General features: G+C 42.6%; 1 protein-coding gene and 1 pseudogene across 2 annotated transcripts in view; both read right to left on the reverse strand.

Moving 5' to 3' along the window:
* Positions 1-22,410, reverse strand: part of LOC139566270 (lymphocyte antigen 75-like) — a 37,455-nt gene extending 15,045 nt beyond the window's left edge. The window contains exons 1-23 of one of the 2 annotated variants that reach the window (XM_071387331.1): positions 22,142-22,410; positions 18,605-19,030; positions 16,223-16,396; positions 15,180-15,341; positions 14,665-14,784; positions 13,684-13,824; positions 13,186-13,377; positions 11,045-11,199; positions 10,657-10,761; positions 10,360-10,448; positions 9,920-10,089; positions 9,540-9,739; positions 9,161-9,303; positions 7,426-7,504; positions 7,253-7,324; positions 6,783-6,906; positions 6,489-6,524; positions 6,167-6,336; positions 5,830-5,894; positions 5,548-5,624; positions 2,446-2,582; positions 1,840-1,945; positions 1,506-1,660 (exon numbers count right to left, since the gene is read on the reverse strand). In XM_071387331.1, coding sequence (XP_071243432.1) covers positions 1,506-1,660; positions 1,840-1,945; positions 2,446-2,582; positions 5,548-5,624; positions 5,830-5,894; positions 6,167-6,336; positions 6,489-6,524; positions 6,783-6,906; positions 7,253-7,324; positions 7,426-7,504; positions 9,161-9,303; positions 9,540-9,739; positions 9,920-10,089; positions 10,360-10,448; positions 10,657-10,761; positions 11,045-11,199; positions 13,186-13,377; positions 13,684-13,824; positions 14,665-14,784; positions 15,180-15,341; positions 16,223-16,396; positions 18,605-19,030; positions 22,142-22,244 — 3,201 coding nt within the window. In that variant the 5' untranslated portion in view covers positions 22,245-22,410. The remainder of the gene's footprint in view (positions 1-1,505; positions 1,661-1,839; positions 1,946-2,445; positions 2,583-5,547; positions 5,625-5,829; positions 5,895-6,166; positions 6,337-6,488; positions 6,525-6,782; positions 6,907-7,252; positions 7,325-7,425; positions 7,505-9,160; positions 9,304-9,539; positions 9,740-9,919; positions 10,090-10,359; positions 10,449-10,656; positions 10,762-11,044; positions 11,200-13,185; positions 13,378-13,683; positions 13,825-14,664; positions 14,785-15,179; positions 15,342-16,222; positions 16,397-18,604; positions 19,031-22,141) is intronic. The other variant, XM_071387330.1, reaches the window with a different exon arrangement.
* A 712-nt stretch (positions 22,411-23,122) lies between these two features.
* Positions 23,123-27,700, reverse strand: part of LOC139566273 (secretory phospholipase A2 receptor-like) — a 20,670-nt pseudogene continuing 16,092 nt past the window's right edge.

Genomic DNA, 27,700 nt, shown 5'->3' on the forward strand with positions numbered 1-27,700 from the left:
ATAGAATCCCTATTCATTTAATAGGATCTCTATGGGCCTAATCATAAAATTACATATAGAATCCCTATTCATTTAATAGGATCTCTATGGGCCTAATCATAAAATTACATATAGAATCCCTATTAATTTAATAGGATCTCTATGGGCCTAATAGTAAAGCTTTGTCATCTTAACCTTTAAAATATATTAGCCTACCTTTTAATGTGGCATAAACACAACCAGTCATGTTTTCAACTGATTTTCAAACAATTACTTCAGTTTACTTGCGCACGTTACTAAGGGACGGTGGAACGACAGGGTGCAAAAAAAATTTTATAGAACATTTAAGCCTCATACAGATATTTTTCTGCTTATAATTTCTGAAATTTTGTAGACTATTTGTTAGTCAACCTGTCTATAACTAGATACATGCAGCTTCTCTTGTCCTTACTTGATGATTGTTTGTAAGACTAAATAAAGCCTCGCTCACCCGAATGATGTCATAAATCGATAGAATGATCAAAGCGTCATCAACAATCTTGTTGACATCAGTAAAGTTTTCTCTTTTGATTTTTGCTTTTCTCACGTGGACGTTTAGCGACCAGGGAGATCTCCAAATGACATCAGTTTGACACGTTTCTAGGAAATGAAAAGCTGTGAAAACGATCCAACATGTTTCTGATAGTATTTAAGTTCATCTTGGATGCATATTTTATGTGGTTGAAAATGAATTACTGTCAGCTTTTATGCCGCTGAAAGAAATTGCACCTTTAGGCCACCCAACAGGTTTCTCAGTCTCTCAAAATGCTGAAATAAATAAATCATATTTCTCCACTCCTGGTCCTGAGACAAAATTAACATTTGGTGTATCATTTTACTGCGAGGAAAGCTTAATTGTACAGGAGTTAATATCATAATAGGCTACATGTGAGGCCTACTGTCCTTTTCCAGACTTCAGTTACTATTCCGACTATTGAGTTAGTTATATTCTGGCATCCATACGGTGCCATTTGATGAATGCAAAGAGACCACTTACAAAACACCACAAAGTGTTATGAATGACATTCTGTTATTGTCATCCATTAGGCCTGCACAAGTCTTGTAACCTGAATTGATGCGTACACTTATGCGGTCTCAGCCACTCATCTCTGCCTTGGCAAAATGACAGTGTTATCCTCGAACTACACTGCATTTTGGAGCATATTCCACAAGTTTTCAAGTCTATTCACACATGCGGCAATGATAAATAGTGTAATAGCCTACAGTTTTCTTAAAATTTGTTTTAATTATTGTGATAGGCTCATGTTTTACTGGTATGGGGTACCCCACTACTGCCTGAGGGGAGTATACCTGGTATTTTTACAGTAAAACTATTCTATGATTTCAGTTGAATGTTAAAAGAGGTATGCTTACTGTACATGCTACCTGGGGTTTGATTGAATTCTAAGTTATAACTCAACTCATAGCTCATTGATCCCTGTGGCCACGCTGGATAGAATTGAGAAGTGAAGTGAGTGGGAACTCACATTGACGAGCATGGGCCTGAGTAGGCCGTGAAGCAGGGGGTTAAAGTTGAGGTAGGAGACCGGGGAATCATCCACCCACTCTGGGTCCTGCTGTTTGAGCTTCAGGCCAATCCACGTCTTCTGGGGCTGCGCCGGCAACAGGGAGGTCACAAAGTCTGACCACAACAAACAGATAGGCGCAACTAGTCAACAACAGCTGGTTAAGAATGACGTTGAAGGGACATCAATCATTGGTCATCTCATGTCTAGGAGAATGGAAGGTTGTCTATTGATAAACATGATGAATCAAAAGACAGATAGGTAAAAGAGATCCACTAGAAGGTTTACTACTCACCCTGCTCAACTTGGTCTGTGATAGTGAGTAGAGTTCCTTTCATCGACTGACACTGCTCGTTGGCGTGTTGAAAAGTCAGGTACAGAGGCTTGATCACCACGTAGCACTGGAAAAGGCAACGACAACATTCAATAACAATTATTAGAAACTGGGTGGTTTAAGCCCTGAATGCTGATTGGCTGACAGCCGTGGTATATCAGACCGTAAACCACTGGTATGACAAAACATGTATTTTACTGCTCTAATTACATTGGTAACCAGTTTATAATAGCAATAAAGTACCACGGAGTTGGTGGTATATGGCCAATATACCCCAGCTAAGGGTTGTATCCAGGCATTCTGCGTTGTGTCGTGCTTAAGAACAGCCCTTAGTCGTGGTATATTGGCCATTTAACACACCCATTCTTGCTTACACAGAATGTACCTGTATGTAGACTAGATCAGAGGACAGACTCATTGTCATGGCTGGAATAGAACAAATTAAACAGTATCACAACTGGTTTCCATGTGTTTTATACCGCTCCATTCATTCCATTTCAGCCGTTACTGTATGACCGTCCAGTGACACAAGCCTCCAGTGTATGTGTGTGTGTACGACAGACTGACCTTGTCCCTGAAGTGTAAATAGTCGCTCTCACAGGGCAGACCATTGGGGTGAGGCTCTCCAGGGTGGGTCTCTATAGCCGTGGTGTTGTGTCTCTCACACACGAATGGCAGCTGCAGCTCACAGCTGTACTCGTACTCTGGAGGGGCAGGAGTGTGTGTGAGTGAGTGTGTGTGTGACCGGAAGGTAACAACCCACTGTGCACACATTGGTTGAATAAACATTGTTTCATGTAAAGTGTTGTGTTCCATGTTTCATGAGCTGAAATAAAAGATCCCAGAAATGTTCCATACGCACAAAAAGCTTATTTCTCTAAAATGTTATGCACAAATTTGTTTACATCCCTGTTAGTGAGCATTTTGACTTTGCCAAGGTAATCAATCCACCTGACAGGTGAGGCCTTTCAAGAAACTAATTAAACAGCATGATTATTACACAGGTGCACCTTGTGCTGGGGACAATAAAAAGACACTCTAAAATGTGCAGTTTTATCACACAACACAATGCCACAGATGTCTCAACTTTTAAGGGTGTGTGCAATTGGCATGCTGATGGCAGGAATGTCCACTAGAGCTGTTGCCAGAGAATGTAATGTTAATTTCTCTACCATAGCCTCCAATGTCGTTTTATAGAATTTGGAAGTACGTCCAACCGGCCTCACAACCACAGACCACGTGTGTGGCGTTGTGTGGGCGAGCGGTTTGCTGATGTCAGAGTTGTGTACAAAGTGCCCCATGGTGGTGTGGGTTTATGGACAACGAACACAATTGCATTTTATCATAGCAATTTGAACGCAAAGAGATACGGTGACGAGATCCTGAGGCCCATTGTCGTGCCATTCATCATCCGCTGCCATCACCTCGTTTCAGCATGATAATGCACGACCCCATGTCGCAAGGATCTGAACACAATTCCTGGAAGCTTATAATGCCCCAGTTCTTCCATGGCCTGCATACTCACCAGACAAATCACCCATTGAGCATGTTTGGGATGCTCTGGATCGACGTGTACAACAGCGTGTTCCAGTTCCCGACAATATCCAGCAACTTTGCACACCCATTGAAGAGGAGTTGGACAACATGCAACAGGCCACATGCAACAGGCCACATGCAACAGGCCACATGCAACAGGCCACATGCAACAGCCTGATCAACTCTATGTGAAGGAGATGTCGCGCTGCATGAGGCAAATGGTGGTCACACCAGATACTGACTTTTTTTTAAGGTATATGTGACCAACAGATGCATATTTGTATTCTCAAACATGTGAAATCCATAGATTACGGCCTAAAGAATTTATTTAAATGGACTGATTTCAATATGAAGTGTAACTCAGTCAAATATTTAAAATTGTTGCATGTTGCATATTTTTGTTCAGTATAAATAAATGTATTTAACCTGACTAACAGGTTGTTTCATCAATCTAATTGACATAATCATCAGAACTATGTATACATTGCAATTTAGTTAAATTCCACATAGAAACGTTCAAAATATGTTTTAATCATATATTCAATATACAGTATATTGGGTGGTTGAAATTGTCGAATTTTAGATTTAATTAGACAAATTTTATTTGACCTTGTTTCAATGTTGTTTGTTTGTTTGAACCAATGTCAAGCTAAATAAAAAGATATTGAAATAAAATGTGAAGCTACACTCCAATGATTTCTGCCTGAACAGTGACTCCTACTGGAATATGAGGGGTAATGTTTATTTAACCTTTTATTTAACTAGGCAAATCAGTTAAGAACAAATTCTTATTTACAATGACGTCCTACCCCAGCCAAACGAAACTGGGCCAATTGTGCACCGCCCTATGGGACTTCCAATCACGGCCAGATGTGACACAGCCTCTTGCATGGAGATGCAGTGTCTTAGACCACTGCGCCACTCGGGAGCCCAAACAAGTCTACAGTCCAGATGCCTACCTCTAAGTACCCTGCTTAGCTTTGGAAACACAACACATTGAGACATTTAGAAGTAGTTACTATTAGCTCTATAAATACTATGCCAAATTCATGATATTCATGACTTTTACCTTTTGATATTTTCTTGTATATGAAGGATGGTTGGTTGATTTCAAATTAAATCTACAAGTTAATTATTTGAAGTTTGATTTACTGCTATTCCTTAAGTTAGATTTTTGGTTGAGATGGAGACGTGAATCCAACATATCAATAATGAATTTGTAGACAAACTGGATAATGAATTTAGAACGCAACCAAATATCAACATTTGAAGGAGATCTCTCCAGCACTTTGGATTTGAAATGATAAAGTCAGACTGTCAGCTTCAATTTGAGGGTATTTCCATCCATATCGGGTAAATCGTTTAGAAATTACAGCACATAGTACATAGAAAACCCCCATTTTAGGGGACCAAAGTATTGAGACAAATTCACTTATGTGTATTAGAGTAGTAAAAAGTGAAGTATTTGGTCCCATATTCATTGCATGCAATGACTACATCAAGCTTGTGACTCTACACATTGGTTGGATGCATTTCCTGTTTGTTTTGGATTTGTGTCAGATTATTTTGTGCCCAACAAAATGTATGGTAAATATTATATTGCGTCATTTTGGAGTCACTTGTACTGTAAATAAGAATATAATATGTTTCCAAACACTTCTACATTAATGTGGTTGCTACCATGATTACGGATAATCCTAAATGAATCGTGAATAATGATGAGTGAAAAAGTTAGATGCACAAGTATCATGCCCCCCCGAGAAAATGCGAACCTCCCCAGTTATTGTAATGGTGAGAGGTTAGCATGGCTTGAAATTAGATTGATGTAACAACCTGTTAGTCAGGTTAAGCACATTTATTTAAGTTTTCCCCTAATTTCAATGTTTACAACACTGTTTGAAATCAGATGAAAACCGTACTGGTTGATTACTTTTTCAAATCCAATGTATTATCCACTTTGATTCCACGTCATAATACATTGACAAATGACGTTGAACAACGTTGAATCAACCAGTGTGCCCAGTGGGAAGTGTCATAGTAACAAACAGCCTACATTATAATCCTTTCTACATGATTTAAAGGAAACAACTTGATTTCAACTACTCTTTGTACTGTAGTTACGTTTTCATTCACCTGGGAAGATGTTCTTGTCACTGATGGTTGTACACCTGCCCAGGAACACAGCATGGTAGTAGTGCATATGGGATAACCTAGAGGACAGGAGTAGAACGTCATTCACTCTTATTCTAACCAACACACACAATAACATCACTTATATTTGACTTGAATTTTGATCACAAGATACGGTTAGGAGGCAGTGTTTAAGAACGCGTGTTGCTGCGTGACCGTGTCAGGGGGTCGTTGTTGGTTGGTGAGGTGTGACCTGCCACGTGACTGCGTGACTGTGTGACTCACCTCATGGGGAAGTAGTGTCCAGTGTCTCTTACATCCACCCACCAGCTCTGCTTCCCTGCTGGCATCTGCCCAATCAGGTCACAAGTCAATGAATAAATAAACGCACAAGAACAAAACAAAGCCACTCCCTGCTGCTCTCACACACACACAGTGCACTCTCTCTCTTTTGATCAACGTTGACTTCCTTTTATTAGGAGAGTTCAGCAGCAAACAGCGCCACTGTTCCGGCTTTAAACTGTTTCTTATACTAACTAGGTTTATACCGTACAGTAAGTCTGGCAAAAAGGTATGGTGTATGGTTTGTTCACCACGGTACTGTAATTGCACTATTCTGTACCTGTGGCAGATTATTATGGATCTGTCTGGCTGCGTTGGAGCTTTGTGGTACTGCCAGCCTGCTGCCGTTGTTGTTGCAGTACAAACTAGCCTCCTCGTATGGCAGCTTTGGTTCCGTCACAAACCAGAACTCGTTACCGTCAATGAATATGGAAGTCTCATGGTGCCCACCTGCAACAGATCAATATTATTATTCTCAAATCCTATTTTTAGTACTCAATATATAAAAAACCTCAGTTCATATGACTTAACATACATTGGTGTATAATTTCACCAGAAAAAGTCAAGAGATATTACCAAACCTACATGTCAACAACACTTACCAGGATTGTACCACACTGGGTTCTCGGGAGTTTTTCCTATTTCAGAATGAACAAACAAACAGTTATTTTCAACTATGAGAATGCAAGATTGAAAGTGTAAAGGTCACCAAACATTTCCCCAAACTCTGATTCCTAAATTGGGTTTCTTGTAAAAATGGACAGAGGACTGTTTCTGTTGGCCAAAGGGTTCAACGTGGGACAAGCAGACACTACACAAGAGACACTTTTGAGTTGAAACTAAGGAGGAGCTAGGACACGTTCACAATCACACGGCCTGTGTGTGTGTATAGTTACCGCGGGGGATCTGGCAGACCCACTCCAGCCTGGCGTCACAGTGGAATGGGGTGGCGTAGAACGGCAGAGGAGGGAATTCATGCATCAGGAAGACAAATAAACTCCTAAAAGTTCCTTTCAGTGTCTGTCAAAGAGAGAGACGACAAGCCATGATGCATACTGGTATTTCAACATCGACATGAGATTCGACATTACAACCGTAGACAGGTATTTATCGGCAAAATGTTTCTGTACCCTGGGGGGAGTGCCTTTTAGATAGTACAACTCCTGGCCCTGATGATAACGCCTGACAGATTGTAATGACAGGGCAAGAGATGTAGCCACTTCACAGGTAGGGAGCGGGAGCTCGAAAATGGAGCATGTGATGTAGGAAGAAGCTGACGGGTTTAAGTAGTGACACCTGCCATAAGCACCCACCAGCAGCTGTTATGCAGTGTTGAGGCTGTATTCCAGCATCTGCACCTACCCACCTTAAAGGCTGTGCAGGCCCGGTTGTACTCATCATCCTCGTGGAACTCTTGGGGGAAAATAGCCATTGACACCTTCGGATGAATCACGACATGTATATTATCAGAATGGTTACTTATTATAGTCTCTCTACGGGAGTTACACACAGAGGTACAATGTGTTTTCCTCTACTCACAGGCCTGTTGTCGCTCCACTCCCAGGAACCAGCAGCTGGGTTTCTCCTGTTCAGCCCCACCCAGAAGAACCGGTCATCACTGGGACAGAAAGGACACAAACACTGTTAACAAACATATCATTCTCACTTTTTTATTGTTGTTTATTATATTTTTTGGGGCTCAAAAGGCAGTGTTTAAACAATATATTAAGTATATTGTTGCTAGTGATTGAACCTTCCCCCTGCAGAGCATTGCAGGACAGGTTCCTTGTGTGAACCATACTTGTTACTATTGACAGGAAACAGCTTACATTAGCATAAAGATGATGAGACCATGTGAATTTCAAAACACAGATGTGTGTGGTAACTGTGGTGGGTGTTGTGGAACAGTTTGAGAGCTTCAAGTTCCTTGGTGTCCACATCACCAACAAACTAGTATGGTCCAAACACACCAAGACAGTCGTGAAGTGGGCACGACAAAGCCTATTCCCCCTTAGGAAACTAAAAAGATTTGGCATGGATCCTCAGATCCTCAAAAGATTCTCAAGCTGCAACATCGAGAGCATCCTGACTGGTTGCATCACTGCCTGGTACGGCAATTGCTCGGCCTCCGACCGCAAGGCACTACAGAGGGTAGTGCGTACGGCCCAGTACATCACTGGGGCTAAGCTGCCTGCCATCCAGGACCTCTACACCGGGCGGTGTCAGAGGAAGGCCCTAAAAATTGTCAAAGACCCCAGCCAACCCAGTCATAGACGGTTCTCTCTACTACCGCATGGCAAGCGGTACAGGAGTGCCAAGTCTAGGACAAAAAGGCTTCTCAACAGTTTTTAACACCAAGCCATAAGACTCCTGAACAGGTAATCAAATGGCTACCTGGACTATTTGCATTGTGTTCCCCCCAACCCCTCTTTTACTCTGATGCTATTCTCTGTTTATCATATATGCATAGTCACTTTAACTATACATTCATGTACATACTACCTCAATTGGCACGACCAACCAGTGCCCCCGCACATTGACTAACCGGGCTATCTGCATTGTGTCCTGCAACCCACCACCCGCCAACCCCTCTTTTACGCTACTGCTACTCTCTGTTAATCATATATGCATAGTCACTTTAACCATATCTATACGTACATACTACCTCAATCAGCCCGACTTGTTAGCCTCGCTACTGTTATAGCCTCGCTACTGTTATTTTTCACCGTCTTTTTAATGTTGTTTTATTTCTCTACTTACCTATTGTTCACCTAATACCTTTTTTGCACTGTTGGTTAGAGCCTGTAAGTAAGCATTTCACTGTAAGGTCTACAACTGTTGTATTCAGCGCACGTGACAAATAAACTTCGATTTGATTTGATTTGTTGGTGTCCGTTACAGTGGTGGGAACTAGAGCCGTGTGTAAGCTCTGACCTATGAGAGAGAATGCAGTGTGTTGTGTATGTGTGTACTGTATAAAGCTGGCATTAAGTTGCTGTTGTTGGAATGTGGTTATGAACATGCCTACATAATTCACATTGTTTAGTTGAGGTGACTAGACCAGTCTGACTACTGTGGCTGTGTGTGTGTGTTATCACTGTGTGTGTGTGTTATCACTGTGTGTGTGTGTGTTATCACTGTGTGTGTGTGTGTTATCACTGTGTGTGCGTGTTATCACTGTGTGTGCGTGTTATCACTGTGTGTGCGTGCGCGTGAGTATATGCGTGAGTGGTGTGTGCAGCGTGTGTGTGTGTGTGGGTGCAAGGGCCCCTACCTGATGGAGTCTCTCATGACATAGTTCAGGGCTCCCATCTCCTGTGGGTGGTTGAAGCTGGGTAGATGGGCCCCCAGGGCCTCACAGAATCTCTCTGCCTCCTCCCAGGACCGCTTACGACTCAGCCTCTCCTCGTGGAACACCTGGCACAGCATTGCCACGGTTACCAATACTAACACACCAACACCCTACGGTAATGTTGTTATAACACACTAACATACTGCAATTGGGTCGCCATGAGACCTCAAGGTGCAACGACACAGTAACTTAAACCAACATGGTCACTAAGGCGCATCGAGTGTACGTACACATGCTGCTGAGTGAAGTAAACTGGATCTGCGTCAATTCATTTCAAGGACACACACAGGCCTACACATACCTTGTAGCAGTAGGAAATGCCAGGCCTGGATGTCCATCCATCAGGACAGGGGAGGTTAGGGTCGGGCTCAGGGACTAAGGGTTGTGGAGCGGCGATGTCTCTCTTACAGATGGAGCCAGCTTTAAACATAGTGCAGTTCTTTACCACCCATTTACCCAGAGGCTTGGCTGTGGACATCACTGCACAGCCCCCTGCTAGGGCTGAAACACACACACAGACACACACGTAAGTAACTCGCATCCACACATATGTAACACACACAGACACACACGTAACTCACGCACACCCATCAAGCGTTTCTCTCCATCTCGCATCACTGAAACCCCAACAGGGTTACACCCTTAAACACAAATACAGAATACTTCACAGTCTGGACTAACCTGGTTCAAACCAGCCCCAGTTGGTGTATGCGACATTGGTTCCCGAGCCATCCTGAGCGACCCACTGGTACTCCCCTGTAGTCTTTATGTCCTGGAGGCCAGTCCAGAAATACTGGCTCTTTACGTTGATCTCTTCCACAAGGAGTCTATTGATGAAGGCCTGCTCGAACCTGTGGAGAACACATCGAAGAACGATTGAGCCTGCGTCCCAAATGGCACCTTATTCCCTATGTAGTGCACTACTTTTGACCTTACACCTGTGCAAGAGGGAACAAGACAATTAGCGAGACCATATTGAGTGTTGAGAGTTAATGTGGAATGCTGTTGGGTTTTGGCACCCTTCCAAGGCAATTTCTCAGAAACACAGCGTTGACTTTACAGTGACTGGAAAAGAAAGAGTTAAAAGGAAGAATGAAAGAGATAACAAGGAATGGCTGTACCTGTTGTTTATGGTGAGGTCACACCTGTCCTTGAACGACACTTCTTTAGAGTCCACTTTGTAGCACGAGTTCCCATGTCTCCTCCAGTCCTTCAGGAAGGGGAAGAGATGTAAACCAAACGAATAAACTAAATAAATAATCATTGAACTGTTCGTCTAGAGCTAGATGCCATTTGTTGCTTGTCCTCAGAAACGAAAACAAAATGAATAAATTTAACAAATGAAATCAATCCAAAGAGCTCGACAAGGTACAGTGTGTCCTGGGAAGAGGAGGTTGGGGCTGGGGAACAATGCTTACCCCTTCAGGAGGGCATCCTGTCGTAGAAGACTCATTCACCTCTCCTTTCTTCTGACACATGAAAGGCAGCTTCTGGTCACAGCTCCTAACCCTCCAGCCATGAGACTGGACAACAGAAAAAGGAGATAAAGGCATGGATCTAGACATACCGTACATAGACTTCCTATAAATGCCCAACATCTAAGGTCTGCTATGAGTACAATGTCATGTTGATGCTATTAAGTTAGCAATAGGACCTGCTGCCTATTTCTTAGCAAATTGTTAGCCTGTTAAAGCATGATACTGTTAAAACATATTCATAAGTAGCCAAGCAAGATCTGTTGTAGGCTAAACCATTTCGCCAATTATCACACACACACACACACACCCACAAACACGACACACGCACCTCTCCAGAGTAGGAGACGCAGCCAGACTCTCCTGAGGGTTGGATAGGATGATTTCTGTCCCAGTAGGTGAAGGAGACTGGTGTCTCATCAGCCCAGCTAAGGATGGCTGGGTTCCCCGTCCCCACCAGACCGATCCACACGTCCAACACAACATCTGACAGGAGGCCACCACAACATAACACTCCCTTTAACTACTGTACAGCAGCTTGATTATTGATTGATTCTGATGATCGAACATATAGTTGAAGTCGGAAGTTTACATACATTTAGGTTGGAGTCATTAAAACAGGTTTTTCAACCACTCCACAAATTTATTGTTAACAAACTATAGTTTTGGCAAGTCGGTTAGGAGTACTTTGTGCATGACACAAGTCAGTTTTCCAACAATTGTTTACAGACAGATTATTTAACTTGTAATTCACTGTATCACAATTCCATTGGGTCAGAAGTTTACATACACTAAGTTGACTGTGCATTTAAACAGCTTAGAAAATTCCAGAAAATAATGTCATGGCTTTAGAAGCTTCTGATAGGCTAATTGACATCATTTGAGTCAATTGGAGGTGTACCTGTGGATGTATTTTAAGGCCTACCTTCAAACTCAGTGCCTCTTTGCTTGACATCATGGGAAAATCAAAAGAAATCAGCCAAGACCTCAGAAACAAAAATGGTAGACCTCCACAAGTCTGGCTCATCCTTGGGAGCAATTTCCAAACGCCTGAATGTACCACGTTCATCTGTACAAACAATAGCACGCAAGTATAAACACCATGGGACCACGCAGCCCTCGTATGGCTCAGGAAGGAGATGTGTTCTGTCTCCTAGAGATGAACGAACTTTGGTGCGAAAAGTGCAAATCAATCCCAGAACAACAGCAAAGGACCTTGTGAAGATGCTGGAGGAAACAGGTACAAAAGTATCTATATCTCCAGTATAACGAGTCCTATATCGACATAACCTGAAAGGCCGCTCAGCAAGGAAGAAGCCACTGCTCCAAAACCGCAATAAAAAAGCCAGACTACGGTTTGCAACTGCACATGGGGACAAAAATCGTACAAATGTCCTCTGGTCTGATGAAACAAAATAGAACTGCTTGGCCATAGTGACCATCGTTAGGTTTGGAGGAAAAAGGGGGAGGCTTGCAAGCCGAAGAACACCATCCCAACCGTGAAGTACGGGGGTGGCAGCATCATGTTGTGGGGGTGCTTTGCTGCAGGAGGGTCTGGTGCATTTCACAAAATAGATGGCATCATGAGGCAGGACAATTATGTGGATATATTGAAGCAACATCTCAAGACGTCAGTCAAGAAGTTAAAGCTTGGTCGCAAATGGGTCTTCCAAATGGACAATGACCCCAAGCATACTTCCAAAGTTGTGGCAAAATGGCTTAAGGACAACAAAGTCAAGGTATTGGAGTGGCCATCACAAAGTCCTGACCTCAATCCTATAGAAAATGTGTGGGCAGAACTGAAAAAGCGTGTGCGAGCAAGGAGCCCTACAAACCTGACTCAGTTACACCAGCTCTGTCAGGAGGAATAGGCCAAAATTCACCCAACTTATTGTGGGAAGCTTGTGGAAGGCTACACGAAACATTTGACCCAAGTTAAACAATTTAAAGGCAATGCTACCAAATACTAATTGAGTGTATGTAAACTTCTGACCCACTGGGAATGTGATGAAAGAAATAAAAGCTGAAATAAATAATTATCTCTACTATTATTCTGACATTTCACATTCTTAAAATAAAGTGGTGATCCTAACTGACCTAAGACAGGGAATCTTTACTAGGACAAAATGTCAGGAACTGTGAAAAACTGTGAAAAATGTATTTGGCTAAGGTGTATGTAAACTTCCGACTTCAACTGTACATAAAAAAGCCAAAGCCTCTCACAGAAGATAACGGAGCATTTCAACTATGTATCTCTGACCAATGGCACGTCTTCCCCACACAGCACAACCGAACCGATGATATCTGACAGTATTCCACTGTAAAATGCTTTAGATGCCTAATAATAAGCACTATAATGCCTTACCTTGAATCATGACTGATACCTAGCACTAGAAGCCTCTAGCCATGCCTCAGGGCAATACAATGCCATACACGACAACTGTGGTTGGTTTCTCTGAGCATGCAGTTTACCTGTATGGAATTGAGTGCTGATCATCTCAATGCTGTCCAGGCTGTGTAGACTGACCAGGCCTCCTCCGATGGTCTTACAGTAATTCTCGGCCTGAGCAAACATCGTTGGTTCATCCTTCACCAGCTTGTAACAGAACATGTTCCAAGGGGCCCAGCCCTCGTCACATATGGTGGATTTATACACCAAAGGCTCTGCAGAGAAAAACAAGATCAAGAAAAGATAGATAGAAATAATATTGTGTGAGTTAAAAGGCTAGGATGGCCTGACAGGTAAATCAAACATTTGAGCACTTGGAAGAGCACGCCAAAGACAAAAAACACTGTGACAATACATGAGTTGAGATGCAAAGCTAGGATGGCCTTAAAATGTAGTGTTTCAGCACCTTGGAAAAGCGCTACATAAATCCCTTTGCCAGAGGACAGAAATACAGTATATCTAGTTGGAGGATAAAAGAGTAAGACCTTCCCTGTTAATGTGATAAACTGGTTGACTCTTACCTGTTGCTACCGACTGGGTGACGTTGACGTTTTTCTTACAGATGTAGGGAAGTTTTTTATCGCAGATCTCACTCTCGTAGTAGTTTTTCGAATTCATGAGTCCACAGTCTGACTCCCTTAGGATCGATGTGTGTGGCATTGCTACACACACACACACACACACACACACACACACACACACACACACACACACACACACACACACACACACACACACACACACACACACACACACACACACACACACACACACACACACACACACACACACACACACACACACACACACACACACTCTTAGTTAAGCTTTCCTAATGAACCAGGAAATCAGTAGTTATTTCTGTTTGTTTATCAAAGTTAGCAGGCTTGCTTATTGATCCTGCTTTGTAGTAAACTCCTCGGTACTACTGAGGGTGAACAATAACGCAACCCAGAGAGGTCAAAGGGCACTGAGTAAGGACAGTGACGTCATCACCACTCTGACAGAGCAGTCCAGTCCCAAATGGCAGCCTATTCCCATATACAGTGCACTACTTTGACTAGGGCACATGCTAATGGTTATATACAGAGGCCCATTCAGGCAAGTTGACTTGTTATTCAAGCTCGTTCACGACAATCCTCAAGCACACACACTGCCTGGCCCTGTGCAGTGCTGTGTCCAGTCACAATGACCCTGCCTGCCTGCTCACAACACAACACTGGCCTCTTTGTTTCCCTGGTGGCATTGTGACACAGGCTGGAGAATGAGATGGGTGCCAGGCAGTAGGGTGGTATGGCTGTGGCATACCTGTAACAACCAATGCGTGTACTATTCAGTACTTCTGCCATGGCTGTATCGTTGTACTATAAATAGTTGTAACCTAGTTGTGACATTGCTATAGCCATATATGCACCGTAGTTGTACTATGGTTATTACCACAGTTGTACAAAGTACCATGCTAAAGCCGTGTGTCTGTGTGTCTGTATGTGTTGCGTCCTCACCGTTGTCCCAGCGCACGTTGTTGAGGGGTGAGCCGTCTGACCACTGCCAGCCCTGAGACGTGTCCAGCTGGTGTAGGCCGATCCACATCCTGTCTGGCCTGCTGTTATGGGCCACGTCCACTTCAGTCCACACAGAACAGAGACGAGACCAGATTAGACAAGCTACATCTAGCTACAACGTAGATGACAGAATCTTCATTTTTACTGCCCTTGTGGGCATATATCATATCGGCAATTAGTCAATATAAAATAGCTATGTTTTACCCCCTCTTAACAGTCAGTGAAATAGGTTCCCTATGTCTTAGAAACTGTGATGATACTAGTGTAATAATGATGGATGGTAATGGCCAAGTATTTCCAAGTATTGTAGTCCCAATTACTTCGAAGTAAGTACTATGTGCCAAGTGGGTCAGGCACTACATGATTCAAGTTACTGTTCCTGTAATGCAGGTTTGGGATGTTTGTTTTGTATGAATGCGGCCATCGACAGTCACTATAGTGGAAGGCAGTCTTACAGATGGGGAAGGCTTGGTCCTCTGAGCTAGACACGCTGAGCAGGTCAGCTCCCTGGCTGCGACAAGAGTCCAGCGCTTCCTGCCATGTCACTGCGACCTGGGACACAAACTCATAACAGGGCCCCCCCTCGGGGCCATTGAACAGGGCCTTGCAGCCTTCCTCTGTGAGAGAGATCAGAGAGGGGATTCAGCATTGTGGTAGTATGTGTGTGTATGTAGGGGGTTGTGTGCATATCCAGCAGTGCCGCTGAACACTTTGTTTTGCTACGGCATTTCTCAACTAGCATCCAACAGACAAATGTATCGTTCCATATTTCAGTAAAACTTATCATTAAATATATGCCAAATAAAAATAGTGTCTGAGCTCCACAGATGTATTTCTAAACTAAGTTACTCACAGAGGATTGACATCGTCAGACACTGGAAAATGTAATCCGTCAAAAAATACTTATATCACACCAAACACGCCAAAGTGTTTGTGGGTTCAGAGCAGTCTCGCCTAGCTAGACTGGAGCATTCAAAGATCGTGGAAGTAAGCCGTCTGGCTCCAAAGACTAGTTTCAGAGCAGAGTTGTGGTCAAGTCAATCTTAATTCCAGTCAACTACGGAAAATTATTTGCACTCCTATGGACAAATTCCACATCCTTAATTCAACTGAGGGGAACTGAAATAGAATTGAGCCCAATCTTGATGCAGAGATCTTTCTACGTCCTTCTCTTAAAGGGAAACTCCACCAAGACAAGTAGACTACTTAAAGGAAAACCCCATCCAAAAACTATCTTTTGGTATTTGTTTCATTAGTCCGTTGTTGATATAATCCCAAAATGTTTTGTATGTCAGCAATCGGGCAACTGAATTTGACTGCTGTCAGAAAGTTACAACTGACGAATGAAACAAATACGTAAAGATAGTTTTCCTTTAAGTACTCTATTAGTACTAGTTCCAGTAATCATTATATGTGAAGGGAAACGGTACAAGAAGACTAGTAGTAGATTCATTCCAGAATCATGATTTATATCTATAATAAAAAGAAGAAAACTTGCCATGTTTTAGACAGTATCCCATCTTTTTGTCAGCGTCATAGTCAGAGGTTGTGGAACACCAGTATAGTTCAGATGATTGGTCGTCGGGGAGGCACTCGTGGTACCAGCTGCCGTTGTAGTGGAAGGGAAACTCACAAGGCTCCCCGGTCGACGTCCCATTGGTGGTGTGGACAACTATGGGTCGAGGAGAAAAATGATTAGAATGAATCCCATGGCACCCATTTCAAATGAGTTTATTAGGAATATCGGAGTTAGTATTCAATCTGGACACATCTAACGATATGACCTTGCACAGTTTGACTGTCAACTCAACTGGATTTAGTATGTAGGACGGGTCTGTGTACAGGTCCTTAATGTAGGACCTGTACACAGAACACATTCGTTGAATACAAATGCTGCTGCTTTCAATGGAGAGACAGAGTTTAGATCATGTTAAACTGTATCATTTAGCAGAAGGCTACTGGCAAACAAGTGGCATAAAGTGCCATAGAAATGATTTAAAATGGAACAGGGTCAATATTTAATGTGATGCGCAGGGGGCGTCAATTGGGTATGGCAGCTACCATACCCTAGTTCAACACCAACAATTTAAAAGAGGCTACTAAAATCATTCCCATGCGGATTAAAATGCAAATGCAGTTTAGCAATATTAACGGGCTAGCTTTAGAACCATGTGGACAGCTCTGAGGCAGGCTGTTGATCGGTAGTAGAGAACATGTTTTAGGGCGCCTCGGAGCGGTAGAGAAGGCTGCAGTGAACAACGCAACTTTTCTCTCAAAACAATGCAGAGGTGGAAGATGGCTGAAGATAGCTAGGTAATTGCTGTTTTACTTGACAGGAAACTAAACTCGAGTTTCTATTCCCGGTGCTGAGCTAGTGTGTAGCAGTTAACTGCTGTATGACATGTGTTTGTAGAACGTTAAGTCCCCTATCGACTGAGCCGAATGAAGCTACAGCAGCCAAGACGATAAAGGCTGGAGTCAATTCAGCTGTTCTCCAAATTGCATTTTAGAGTTTTTTTAAAAATTGTGTAGAAATGCAGCAAATGAGCTTCGACTTGATAAAAAATATCACTTTGCCCCTGTCACGTTGCCATACCCTAAGTTTAGTTGAAATGACGGCCCTGTGCAAACGTGATGTAGATAAGTGAAAATGAAAGCAAGTGTGTTCATACAGGCCTTGCTGAGTCATACTAGCCATGTCAACAGTTACAAGGAAAACTGTGGTAATTCTCGTTGGAAAGATTCCCCTTCAATTCCAAACGGAACAAATTAAACATGTGACTTCCAAACAGAGCTCTGTACAGTGCACCTGATATTAGCATACAACAGATCATGCTAAATCTATTGTCTCCAAGTGATACAGGATGTTGTTCATAAAGATATCAATGTAAATGTCTAGGTACACTACCATTCAAAAGTTTGGGGTCACTTAGAAATCTCCTTGTTTTAATGGACAAAATAACATATTTTGTCCATTAAAATTACATCAAATTGATCAGAAATACAGTGTAGACATTGTTAATGTTGTAAATGACTATTGTAGCTGGAAATGGCTGATTTTTTATGGAATATCTACATAGGTGTACAGAGGCCCATTATCAACAACCATCACTCCTGTGTTCCAATGGCACGTTGTGTTAGCTAATCCAAGTTTATCATTTTAAAAGGATAATCGATCATTAGAAAACCCTTTTGCAATTATTTTAGCACAGTTGAAAACTGTTTTCTGATTAAAGAAGCAATAAAACTTATTTTAGCCTTCTTTAGACTAGTTGAGTATCTGGAGAAACAGCATTTGTGGGTTCGAGTACAGGCTCAAAATGGCCAGAAACAAAGAACTTATTTCTGAAATTCATCAGTCTATTCTTGTTCTGAGAAATGAAGGCTATTCCATGTGAGAAAGGCAGAGTTGCAAAGAAAAAGCCATCTCTCAGACTGGCTAATAAAAAGAAAAGATTAAGATTGGCAAAAGAACACAGACACTGGACAGAGGAAGATTGGAAAAAGGTGTTATGGACAGAAGAATCTAAGTTTGAGGTGTTCAGATCACAAAGAAGAACATTCGTGAGACGCAGAAAAAATGAAAAGATGCCAGAGGAGTGCTTGACGCCATCTGTCAAGCATGGTGGAGGCAATGTGATGGTCTGGGGGTGCTATGGTGGTGGTAAAGTGGGACATTTCTTAGTGTCCCCAAACTTTTGAACGGCCGTGTATATCTAAGTTCAGTGCATTCTTGTAAAATGTGGCTAGAGGTTTTATACATGTAAATAAGCATAGATAGGCCTACATGAGATGGGAAAAACTATGTTTATTCTATTCTATTATGTCCTATTCTATTCCATTAGGAAAATAAGCCGCTCAGAGGACAGAACACACTCACTGCGCATCGGCCGCTGGCAGATATTATTGGTCGACTCATCCCTCCTCCAGGCGTCTGAGGAGTCGCGCTTGGCACTGACCAGCCCATCGGTCACCGTGAGGCCCATCTGGTACACCGTATAGATGGCCCCATCCAGGCAGCGCCACAACAGCATGGTGGGCTCCATGGAGCCACAGCTGAACAGAGACAGGGCCTTGGTCTTCACCTCCAGACCCAAGCACTGGGACGTGCCCACGTGGAAGAGACGGTGGCCGGACCCCCACTTCCACTGGGACCCCCTGGAGCCGTCACACTCCCCCAGGGTCACGCTGAACCCAGACCCTCCAGACTTAGCCCCTGCTATCCCGGAAACTCCAGTCCCAGACGTGGACATAGCTACCAGGCACTTTCCTGTGCTCACATGCTGGATGGTGAAGGTGTCGTCACCTGGAAATGATCATGAACACACAGTTGAAGTCGGAAGTTTACATACACCTTAGCCAAATATATTATATCTCAGTTTATCACAATTCCTGACATTTCATCTAAGTAAAAATTCCCTGTCTTAGGTCAGTTAGGATCACCACTTTATTTTAAGAATGTGAAATGTCAGAATAATAGTAGAGAGAATGATTTATTTCAGCTTTTATTTCTTTCATCACATTCCCAGTGGGTCAGAAGTTTACATACAATCAATTAGTATTTGGTAGCATTGCCTTTAAATTGTTTAACTTGGGTCAAACGTTTCGGTTAGCCTTCCACAAGCTTCCCACAATAAGTTGGGTGAATTTTGGCTCATTCCTCCTGACTGAGCTGGTGTAACTTAGTCAGGTTTGTAGGGCTCCTTGCTCGCACACGCTTTTTCAGTTCTGCCCACTATAGGATTGAGGCCAGGGCTTTGTGATGGCCACTCCAATAATTTCACTTTGTTGTCCTTAAGCCATTTTGCCACAACTTTAGAAGTATGCTTGGGGTCATTGTCCATTTGGAAGACCCATTTGCGACCAAGCTTTAACTTCCTGACTGACGTCTTGAGATGTTGCTTCAATATATCCACATCATTTCCCTACCTCATGATGCCATCTATTTTGTGAAGAGCACCAGACCCTCCTGCAGCAAAGCACCCCCACAACATGATGCTGCCACCCCCGTGCTTCACGGTTGGGATGGTGTTCTTTGGCTTGCAAGCCTCCCCCTTTTTCCTCCAAACATAATGATGGTCATTATGACCAAACAGTTCTATTTTGTTTCATCAGACCAGAGGATATTTCTCCAAAAAGTACGATCTTTGTCCCCATGTGCAGTTGCAAACCGTAGTCTGGCTTTTTTATGGCGGTTTTGGAGCAGTGGCTTCTTCCTTGCTGAGCCGCCTTTCAGGTTATGTCGATATAGGACTCGTTTTACTGTGGATATAAATACTGTACCTGTTTCCTCCAGCATCTTCACAAGGTCCTTTGCTGTTGATCTGGGATTGATTTGCACTTGTCACACCAAAGTATGTTCATCTCAAGGAGACAGAACGCATCTCCTTCCTGAGCGGTATTACGGCTGTGTGGTCCCATGGTGTTTATACTTGCGTACTATTGTTTGTACAGATGAACTGGGTACATTCAGGCGTTTGGAAATTGCTCCCAAGGATAAACCAGACTTGTGGAGGTCTACAATTGTCTGAGGTCTTGGCTGATTTATTTTGATTTTCCCATGATGTCAAGCAAAGAGGCACTGAGTTTGAAGGTAGGCCTTGAAATACATCCACAGGTACACCTCCAATTGACTCAAATGATGTCAATTAGCCTATCAGAAGCTTATAAAGCCATGACATCATTTTCTGGAATTTTCCAAGCTGTTTAAAGGCACAGTCAACTTAGTGTATGTAAACTTCTGACCCACTGGAATTGTGATACAGTGAATTATAAGTGAAATAATCTGTCTGTAAACAATTGTTGGAAAAATTACTTGTGTCACACACAAAGTAGATGTCCTAACCAACTTGCCAAAACTATAGTTCGTTATCAAGAAATTTGAGGAGTGGTTGAAAAACTAGTTTTAATGACTCCAACCTAAGTGTATGTAAACGTCCGACTTCAACTGTAAGTAAATATAGTGATATTATAGTCATAATAAAGTGTTAGTAAATATAGGTACATCACTACAACAATATAAGTTCATTCAACACAATATTTTATTATGTTTACAATATATTTTGTATCACTATTCATTAGAATGTTTGGTTGATATCTACCATGTCCCATCTAAATGTTAGTTTAGCTGCTGGTTATCGTTGCCTAAATAGTTCAGCTTGTCGTGGGGGCAGGGGACCAAGACGAAATTTCAAGGCAATCAACAACAGTCAGATAAGCAAAAGAAATGTATCTAGAAACGCCAGGGGTCTATTGGGCCTGTGTTTATCATGGTCTCCAACATTGATTGCTGAAAATATTCTCAGTCAGCAGGCCAATTGCTTTTATCCTCCATCATGTGGCAGCCTTAAATCCATGATTTACCAACAATACAGAACTGTTTTATCATTTCCAAATCTGGACTAAAGAATTGTATTGAATTAGAGGCCAATTAAATACAACTGGGTATGATGTTTCACTCTGAAACACTTTTGATGAGCTGAAAATAGCCTTTATTTTCAACAATCAGATACAGTATAAAATGTGCAAATGTGCATGTGTAATAAAGAAGACCATATAAGGAACTATTAAACAGTAAACAACATCAAATTAAATGGTTTAATTCTCCATAATGTATTGACCTGATTACCTGGACAAACCAGGAAGAGAAACTCAACTGACAGTTACTGTCGTAAATCTAAAAGCATAAATGATATCACGTGTACTGTGTAATAGGTTAGCAGTTGAACTCAGAAACATGACAGACTGCATCTCTGAGTTGAACATATTCAGCCTATGATGAGTATGAGATTAGATATTTATAAACTGGTACAGCAACACTGTATGTCTAATTAGGTGGCCTATGCTCATTAAAGAGAGACTAACAGGGAGAGAGAGAGAACAGTACTTGATCATGGGGATATGATCATGCAAACTGTTTTTACAGATACACGGACAACGACCACATTCTGCAACATTTGGATCACTTCAACTGCGTGCAACCTTGCAGCAATGACTTTGCAACATTGTCCCAACAGACTCAAAAGGGCCGCACATTTTAAACGCGAGAGGGGTTTCAAGACGTCATTCTTTTAATCCTGATGGATATAGTTTATAAAATGGTCATTACGCATTTCGAAAGCAGATGAGGAATTTGATGGGCCATAAACGAAAATAAACCAAAGTCCACATATGGCTTAAAAAAACAAGTTGATTATACAGCAAACGTACGTTACTTTCTACTTTTGAAATTGAACAAAGGGGCTTGACGTTCCATTATTGAGCCTAACCCCCCGCCCCCCCATTCAAAACAATAATAGGCTACCACTGACTCTCTAAGTAGAAGTTGAGTCTATGGAAACGCGATAATCTTTCAACCAATTTAGCCAGTAATGGGGCGGGCATGCCTAGTGATGACAATAGAAAGCACCTTACTTACCGGAATATGTAGTTGACGCGCAACTTCCAAAACAAATAGTTCTATCCCAAAAGAATAAGAAAAAACATAGGTAAACTGTTCCTTGAAGTGTAATTTTATCCATGGTTATAATACCACGGCTTCTCTATTCGGATTCATACGTCTCCAGTATCCAGCCTACAGTTTGCGCACCAATTCTGCGTTTCAAAGTAGCACGAGTCTACTTCACAATTGTTGACTGACAGCTGGTTGACTAACCTCTATTCCCCTTCCTATGCTGTTACGGTTTTCTGCGTGTTGCCCCATGGAAGATTGCGCGCTTGTGATTCGCCAACAGTCGACTACGCATCACAGACCACTCCCAGTTCGCCAACTGAAAGTGACAACTTTACTGACGTTATTTTTCAATATAATACACAATTCACAGTACATATGTATTATGCTGAGTCAACGACAAAAGACACTGATAAATAAAGAAACGTATGTTGATGCTGCGTCTCCAACTATCGTAAGCCGCTGTCAATTCAAAGACAAGCAGATAAGAACAGCAGTGAAGCATCATGCAGTGAATCATCTCAACCATGAAGCCTACATTCTCAGCCAACAACAACAGACCAGCCTGTAGAGGCCATTGCCAGACAAAGGTTTTCTCCCAAATGGCACCATATTCCCTATATAGTGCACTACTTTTGACCAGAGCCCTATGGGTCCTCTTCAAAAGTAGTGCACTAAATAGGGAATAGGATGCCATTTGGAATGTAACAAGAGAGAGACCCACGAGTCCATTCTACTCAGTCTCCCTCCTCCACATGATGTCACCCCTGCCCTAGTCCCACACCACAGAGCATCTCAATGCAAATGACTCATTTCAAAGCAAATATGGTAGAAATAAACAGGATAAAGACAATATTCGGATACCACCCCCACAGTGCACTGCAGACCATCTCAATGCAGATGACTCGTTTCAAAGCAAACGTGGTATAGCAAGACACAATTCAGATGCAACTTGGATACAGCTTCGTTTTATTTACACTGAAGGCACAGAGCATTTGTTATGAACATTATCGATAAAAAACAACAAGAGACAGTAAACATTTCCAAGCATCCGTGATATCCTCTTGCTGGTATTTCTAATCCACACAACAGAAAAAAATACATCAACATATTTCATATCTAATAACCCTGTGTACCCAACATACAAAAACTACAACAGGTAACACAGCAAAGATTACCTCATAACAAACAACACACACACATAAGTCTACTTAGAATACTGGATTATTTCTCAAAAAGCCACCATTTACATAACAGCACTTTGTTACATCATTTTTGTTTCATCAATAAAAGTTCCTTTACTCCTACATTTTGACAGATGTATGGACCAAACGAACAAAATGGAAGTGAATGGCAAATATTACTCTCGTAATGATAAATAATAAAACATAAATAAATGCCTTCATTTTTACTTTATTTTTGCTTCACTTCCTCTTATGAATATCATGTATGTACTTATAAACTACTTTTAAAAAATACTGTGAGGGTGTGAGTGTGTGTTCTGTGTGTAGGAAAATACGCAATAAACGACAACAAAGAAATGAAAAACTAAAACACCATCTTTCCGTGTTGCATTAATGGAGTTTGGTGCAATAAAGTGTTAACAAAGAAACACTATACTTTAATGACACTTTCAGATTTCAAAAACATAACTTGTAATTGATTTGGGGTCTTATTTCTGCTCATGAATAAAATAAATAGAAGATGACTTCAGAATGTATTGCGAAAGCATGACTTTGTCTTTGCTGTAAAGAACGACTGACTCACGGCCGTTGTTATCTTAAACAAGAAGAAAACTGTTTTGGTCCTGTACAAGGTATTACAGAAAACTAGTCTTCACTGCGTGAAAGACTTGTATTCACAAATATAGTGGGTACCAGCATTAGTGGGAGCAGTTGGCATTGTACCATAATAACAAAACAACCTTACAGTGCAAAGAATATCTATCGATTTTCAAATGCCTACATTAGAATGTCAAAGTACTTGGGATAACAGCTCTAGTCCTTTGTAGACAAAACGTACTTCACACGAAGATGCACTCCCTCACTCTCAGCCACACGATTGGTCCCTGATTCATCAACTACTTGTATAAAGCACAGGAGGTTGGTGGCACCTTAACTGGGGAGAACGAGCTCGTGGTAATGACTGCAGTTGAATGGTATCAAACACATGGTTTCCAGACGTCTGACGCCATTCCATTTGCTCTGTTCCAGCCATTATTATGAGCCGTCCTCCCCTCAGCAGCCTCCTGTGGATTAAAGTGGATAAAGCTAATTGGGCTCTGACATCCTTCTCTAAGTTCCCTTGCTGTGGTCCATGTCAGACCCACACAGAGACATACCATTCTTCACAGTCATACAGAGTTCGGCCCATTCCCATGCTTTACCCAACTTTAGAGAACACCACCATTTTGCTGTCTCCAATAAGTCCTATAGTGCATCCGGGAAATGCACCTCATTGCCTATATAGTGCACTACTTTTGACCAAAGCAGTGCACCTAATAGGGGAAAGAGTGCCATTTTGGACACAGCCCTATTCTCCAGAGTGAGCTTCCAGATCTGCGATGAGAACATTTCCGTCGGAGTCTGTGGCCTGGGAACTAGTATGTCTGTAGTACGCGTTTCCCAGGGACAGCAGTCTGCGGAAGCGCGTCACGTTCCTCTTGTAGACGAGCCAGAGCACCGCCACCAGCACGGCGAAGATCAGCATGGCCACCAGGACCATGGGACGACACTGTGGTGCAACCCTGGAAGAGACACAGAGGGGTATGTTTACTGGACATTGAAGGCTCTGTTAATCATGGTAGAGGCTGGTCCCAATATACCTTGAGTTGCCAAATTGTTAGAATGTGCATGAGAAAAACAGCATAACTGTTAATAGCCTCAATTAAATACCTACCATTTAGTGGCTCCACCTCTACCTCAGGGATCGTATCTGTAAAGAAGGCGATCTGTTTAACTTGACTGATCTATAGAATACATCCATGTACACTGTACAAACGCATAACACAAAGCTTTGTCATAATGGCAGTTGGAGGCTAGTGAGAGGCTGCACTTACACAGGTAGCCCAATTCTGATATTTATTTCAAATATTGGCAAAAAGATCTGATTTGATTGGTCAAAATACCAATTATTGGCAAACGATCTAATTTGATTGGTCAAAACACAAATTAGTGGCAAAATATCAGATTCGGGCTGCCTGTGTAAACGCAGCCAAAATGTCTCTACTCCACCTGAGTTCGTTTTGCAGACAAAGCCCAGTCTGTCAGTGCACTGAGAGAGGAGCCACATCCCATCAGACACCCTGGTGGACACACAGGTGTCTGCTGTCAGCAGGCTGGGGTCTGGGGCCTTGACGTTCCAGTTGGAGTAGTCCATAGGAGAACCATCGAGCCATGCCATGGAGCCCGCTAAATTGGACCGGGCAAACAGATAACATGTTTAATAAAGAAGTTGTGAATTGGTTCATTCGACCCCTCTCCTTCCACCCTACAACGCTGCCCCAGGTCATTGGTGTTTTTCCCCCACAGTGCTTCTATCAACTCACCAGGTAAAACACAAAGTCAATAAATAGTATCAAAATACTACTTGAAAAATGTGAAATTCATTATGTTACTAACCCTATTAAGCTGTGTCTTATCCCAGTTCTGTCCGAAGCACTTACATTGTCTGTCTTTTGCCAGCTGTTGGTTTATATTGTACGCCAAACCAGCAAGCTGCTTATTTTGATGAAAAGAGAGGAAACTTGTCGAAGCATGTGCTTACTGTCAGTGTTGAAGAACATCCCCAGCCAGACGGTTTGATGTGGGAAGCCATACGACCACAGCTGCTCCAGGGCGAACCTGTTTTCCGTCTCTGTCTGTATGGTCAGGACCTCTGATGTGTTCGCTGGTAGAGGTAAAACACCACCAAACCTTCATTATTACATGTGTGTCACTGAGCATGAAGAAGGCCATTCTCTGTGAATGGTTTGCACCCTCAGATCTATAGCTACAGCACAGTATTAGCTACTAGTATGGAGCTAATACATGGATCCCATAGGGGGAGCTCTCACCAAACATTACATTTTGTACAATTACAACAGGGAGTCATCACAAGGAAATTCCCATAGAGAGAGATCCATTAAATCCTTGATCCATCCTAGCATGAGACCTACTGTAATTGACTCCATGGTGTACTGGAGACTTACCACAGTAGGATGAAGTTGCCGAATTAAGGACAGTTTTGTAATTTCCCCTTATGGGTTAAGGTTAGAATTTGGGCAGGGGAACCTGATCCTAAATCTGTGCTTGAGGGCAACATCTGCCCGAGCGTTCCTGTACCTTTGTGTTTGCAGTGCTCTCCGGCCTCCTCCAGGGTCAGTCTCTGGACCACGGGCTCAAAGCTGTAGCAGCTGGCGCCAAACCTCACCCACGTCGATGGACACACAACCTCGTAGCTGGTGAACGCATTACTCTCTACGGGAGAACATTTAGAAAAGCAGTATTGTGCATTTGAAACGCTTGAGGAGGGACGAACAGCACAGGAAGCTTTAGTAGCCACTGTTTTATAATGTGCTAGGACCCAGCCTATACTCACTAGGTGGTGGGACATGACACAGGGCTCCCTGGAGCGGCATCTCACAGTCGGCCCTCCTCCAGCCCCCGGTGACGTCCATGTACACACAGTCCCCCAGGATGAAATCATCATCATCGGTCGCATCCCAGTGAGTGAAGACCGTGTCACTGCCATCAGACCACTGGTAGTTTATCCCATCCTGTAGTGGCGTACAGACACAGGCAGGGAGGAGGTGACACACACTCTCAGGGTGAGCCTACGTTGCTGAGGCGGGTTGCTAAGGGAGAGGACGGAGTTGTAGGTCACGTCATGCAACGGGGCAGAAAGAGTAGAGGGCAGCAGGCAATGTTAAAAGGTTCGGCTTGGTGGTAGTGTGGTGTTTATATACCAATGTGTCTGGCATTGTGTAGAGCGCTGTGAACCAATTCTCTCCTTTCCTGTCCTCATTCCATATTTCAGGAGTAAGACATTCCTTGAGTCTATGGGATTCTTGGATACACATGTTGTGCGTGGCTTAGAATTCCTCCCAGCCGGCCCGGCGGTTGAGAAAAACTACTCCCATACTGTGTTGAGTGAAGCACAAAAATATGCCCCAAAATGGCACCCTATTCCCTACATAGTGCACTACATTTGACCAGAGCCCTATCGGTCTTGGACAAAAGTAATGCACTATAAAGTGAATAGGGTGTCATTTGGGACACTTAGGGTGTCATTTGGGACGCTGACATAGTTATGCATGGGCTGTGGGCCAGGAGGAAAGCTCTGGACAACTGCAGTAACGGGATAAGTTGCAGTGTGATAAATTACTTCATTGTGACCATGCTGTTTATAAAAGACCTCTAGCTAGTGCTCTTAGCGGTTTCCTTGCCGTGACGTAAATCTACTATACACACTCCTAACATCATCAAAGGTCAATTCATGCCACAGACCAACTTCGACATGCTTGTTAACGAGCATTATCTACACACA

The sequence above is a fragment of the Salvelinus alpinus genome, chromosome 38, assembly GCF_045679555.1.
Source record: "Salvelinus alpinus chromosome 38, SLU_Salpinus.1, whole genome shotgun sequence".
NCBI classification, from domain to species: domain Eukaryota; kingdom Metazoa; phylum Chordata; class Actinopteri; order Salmoniformes; family Salmonidae; genus Salvelinus; species Salvelinus alpinus.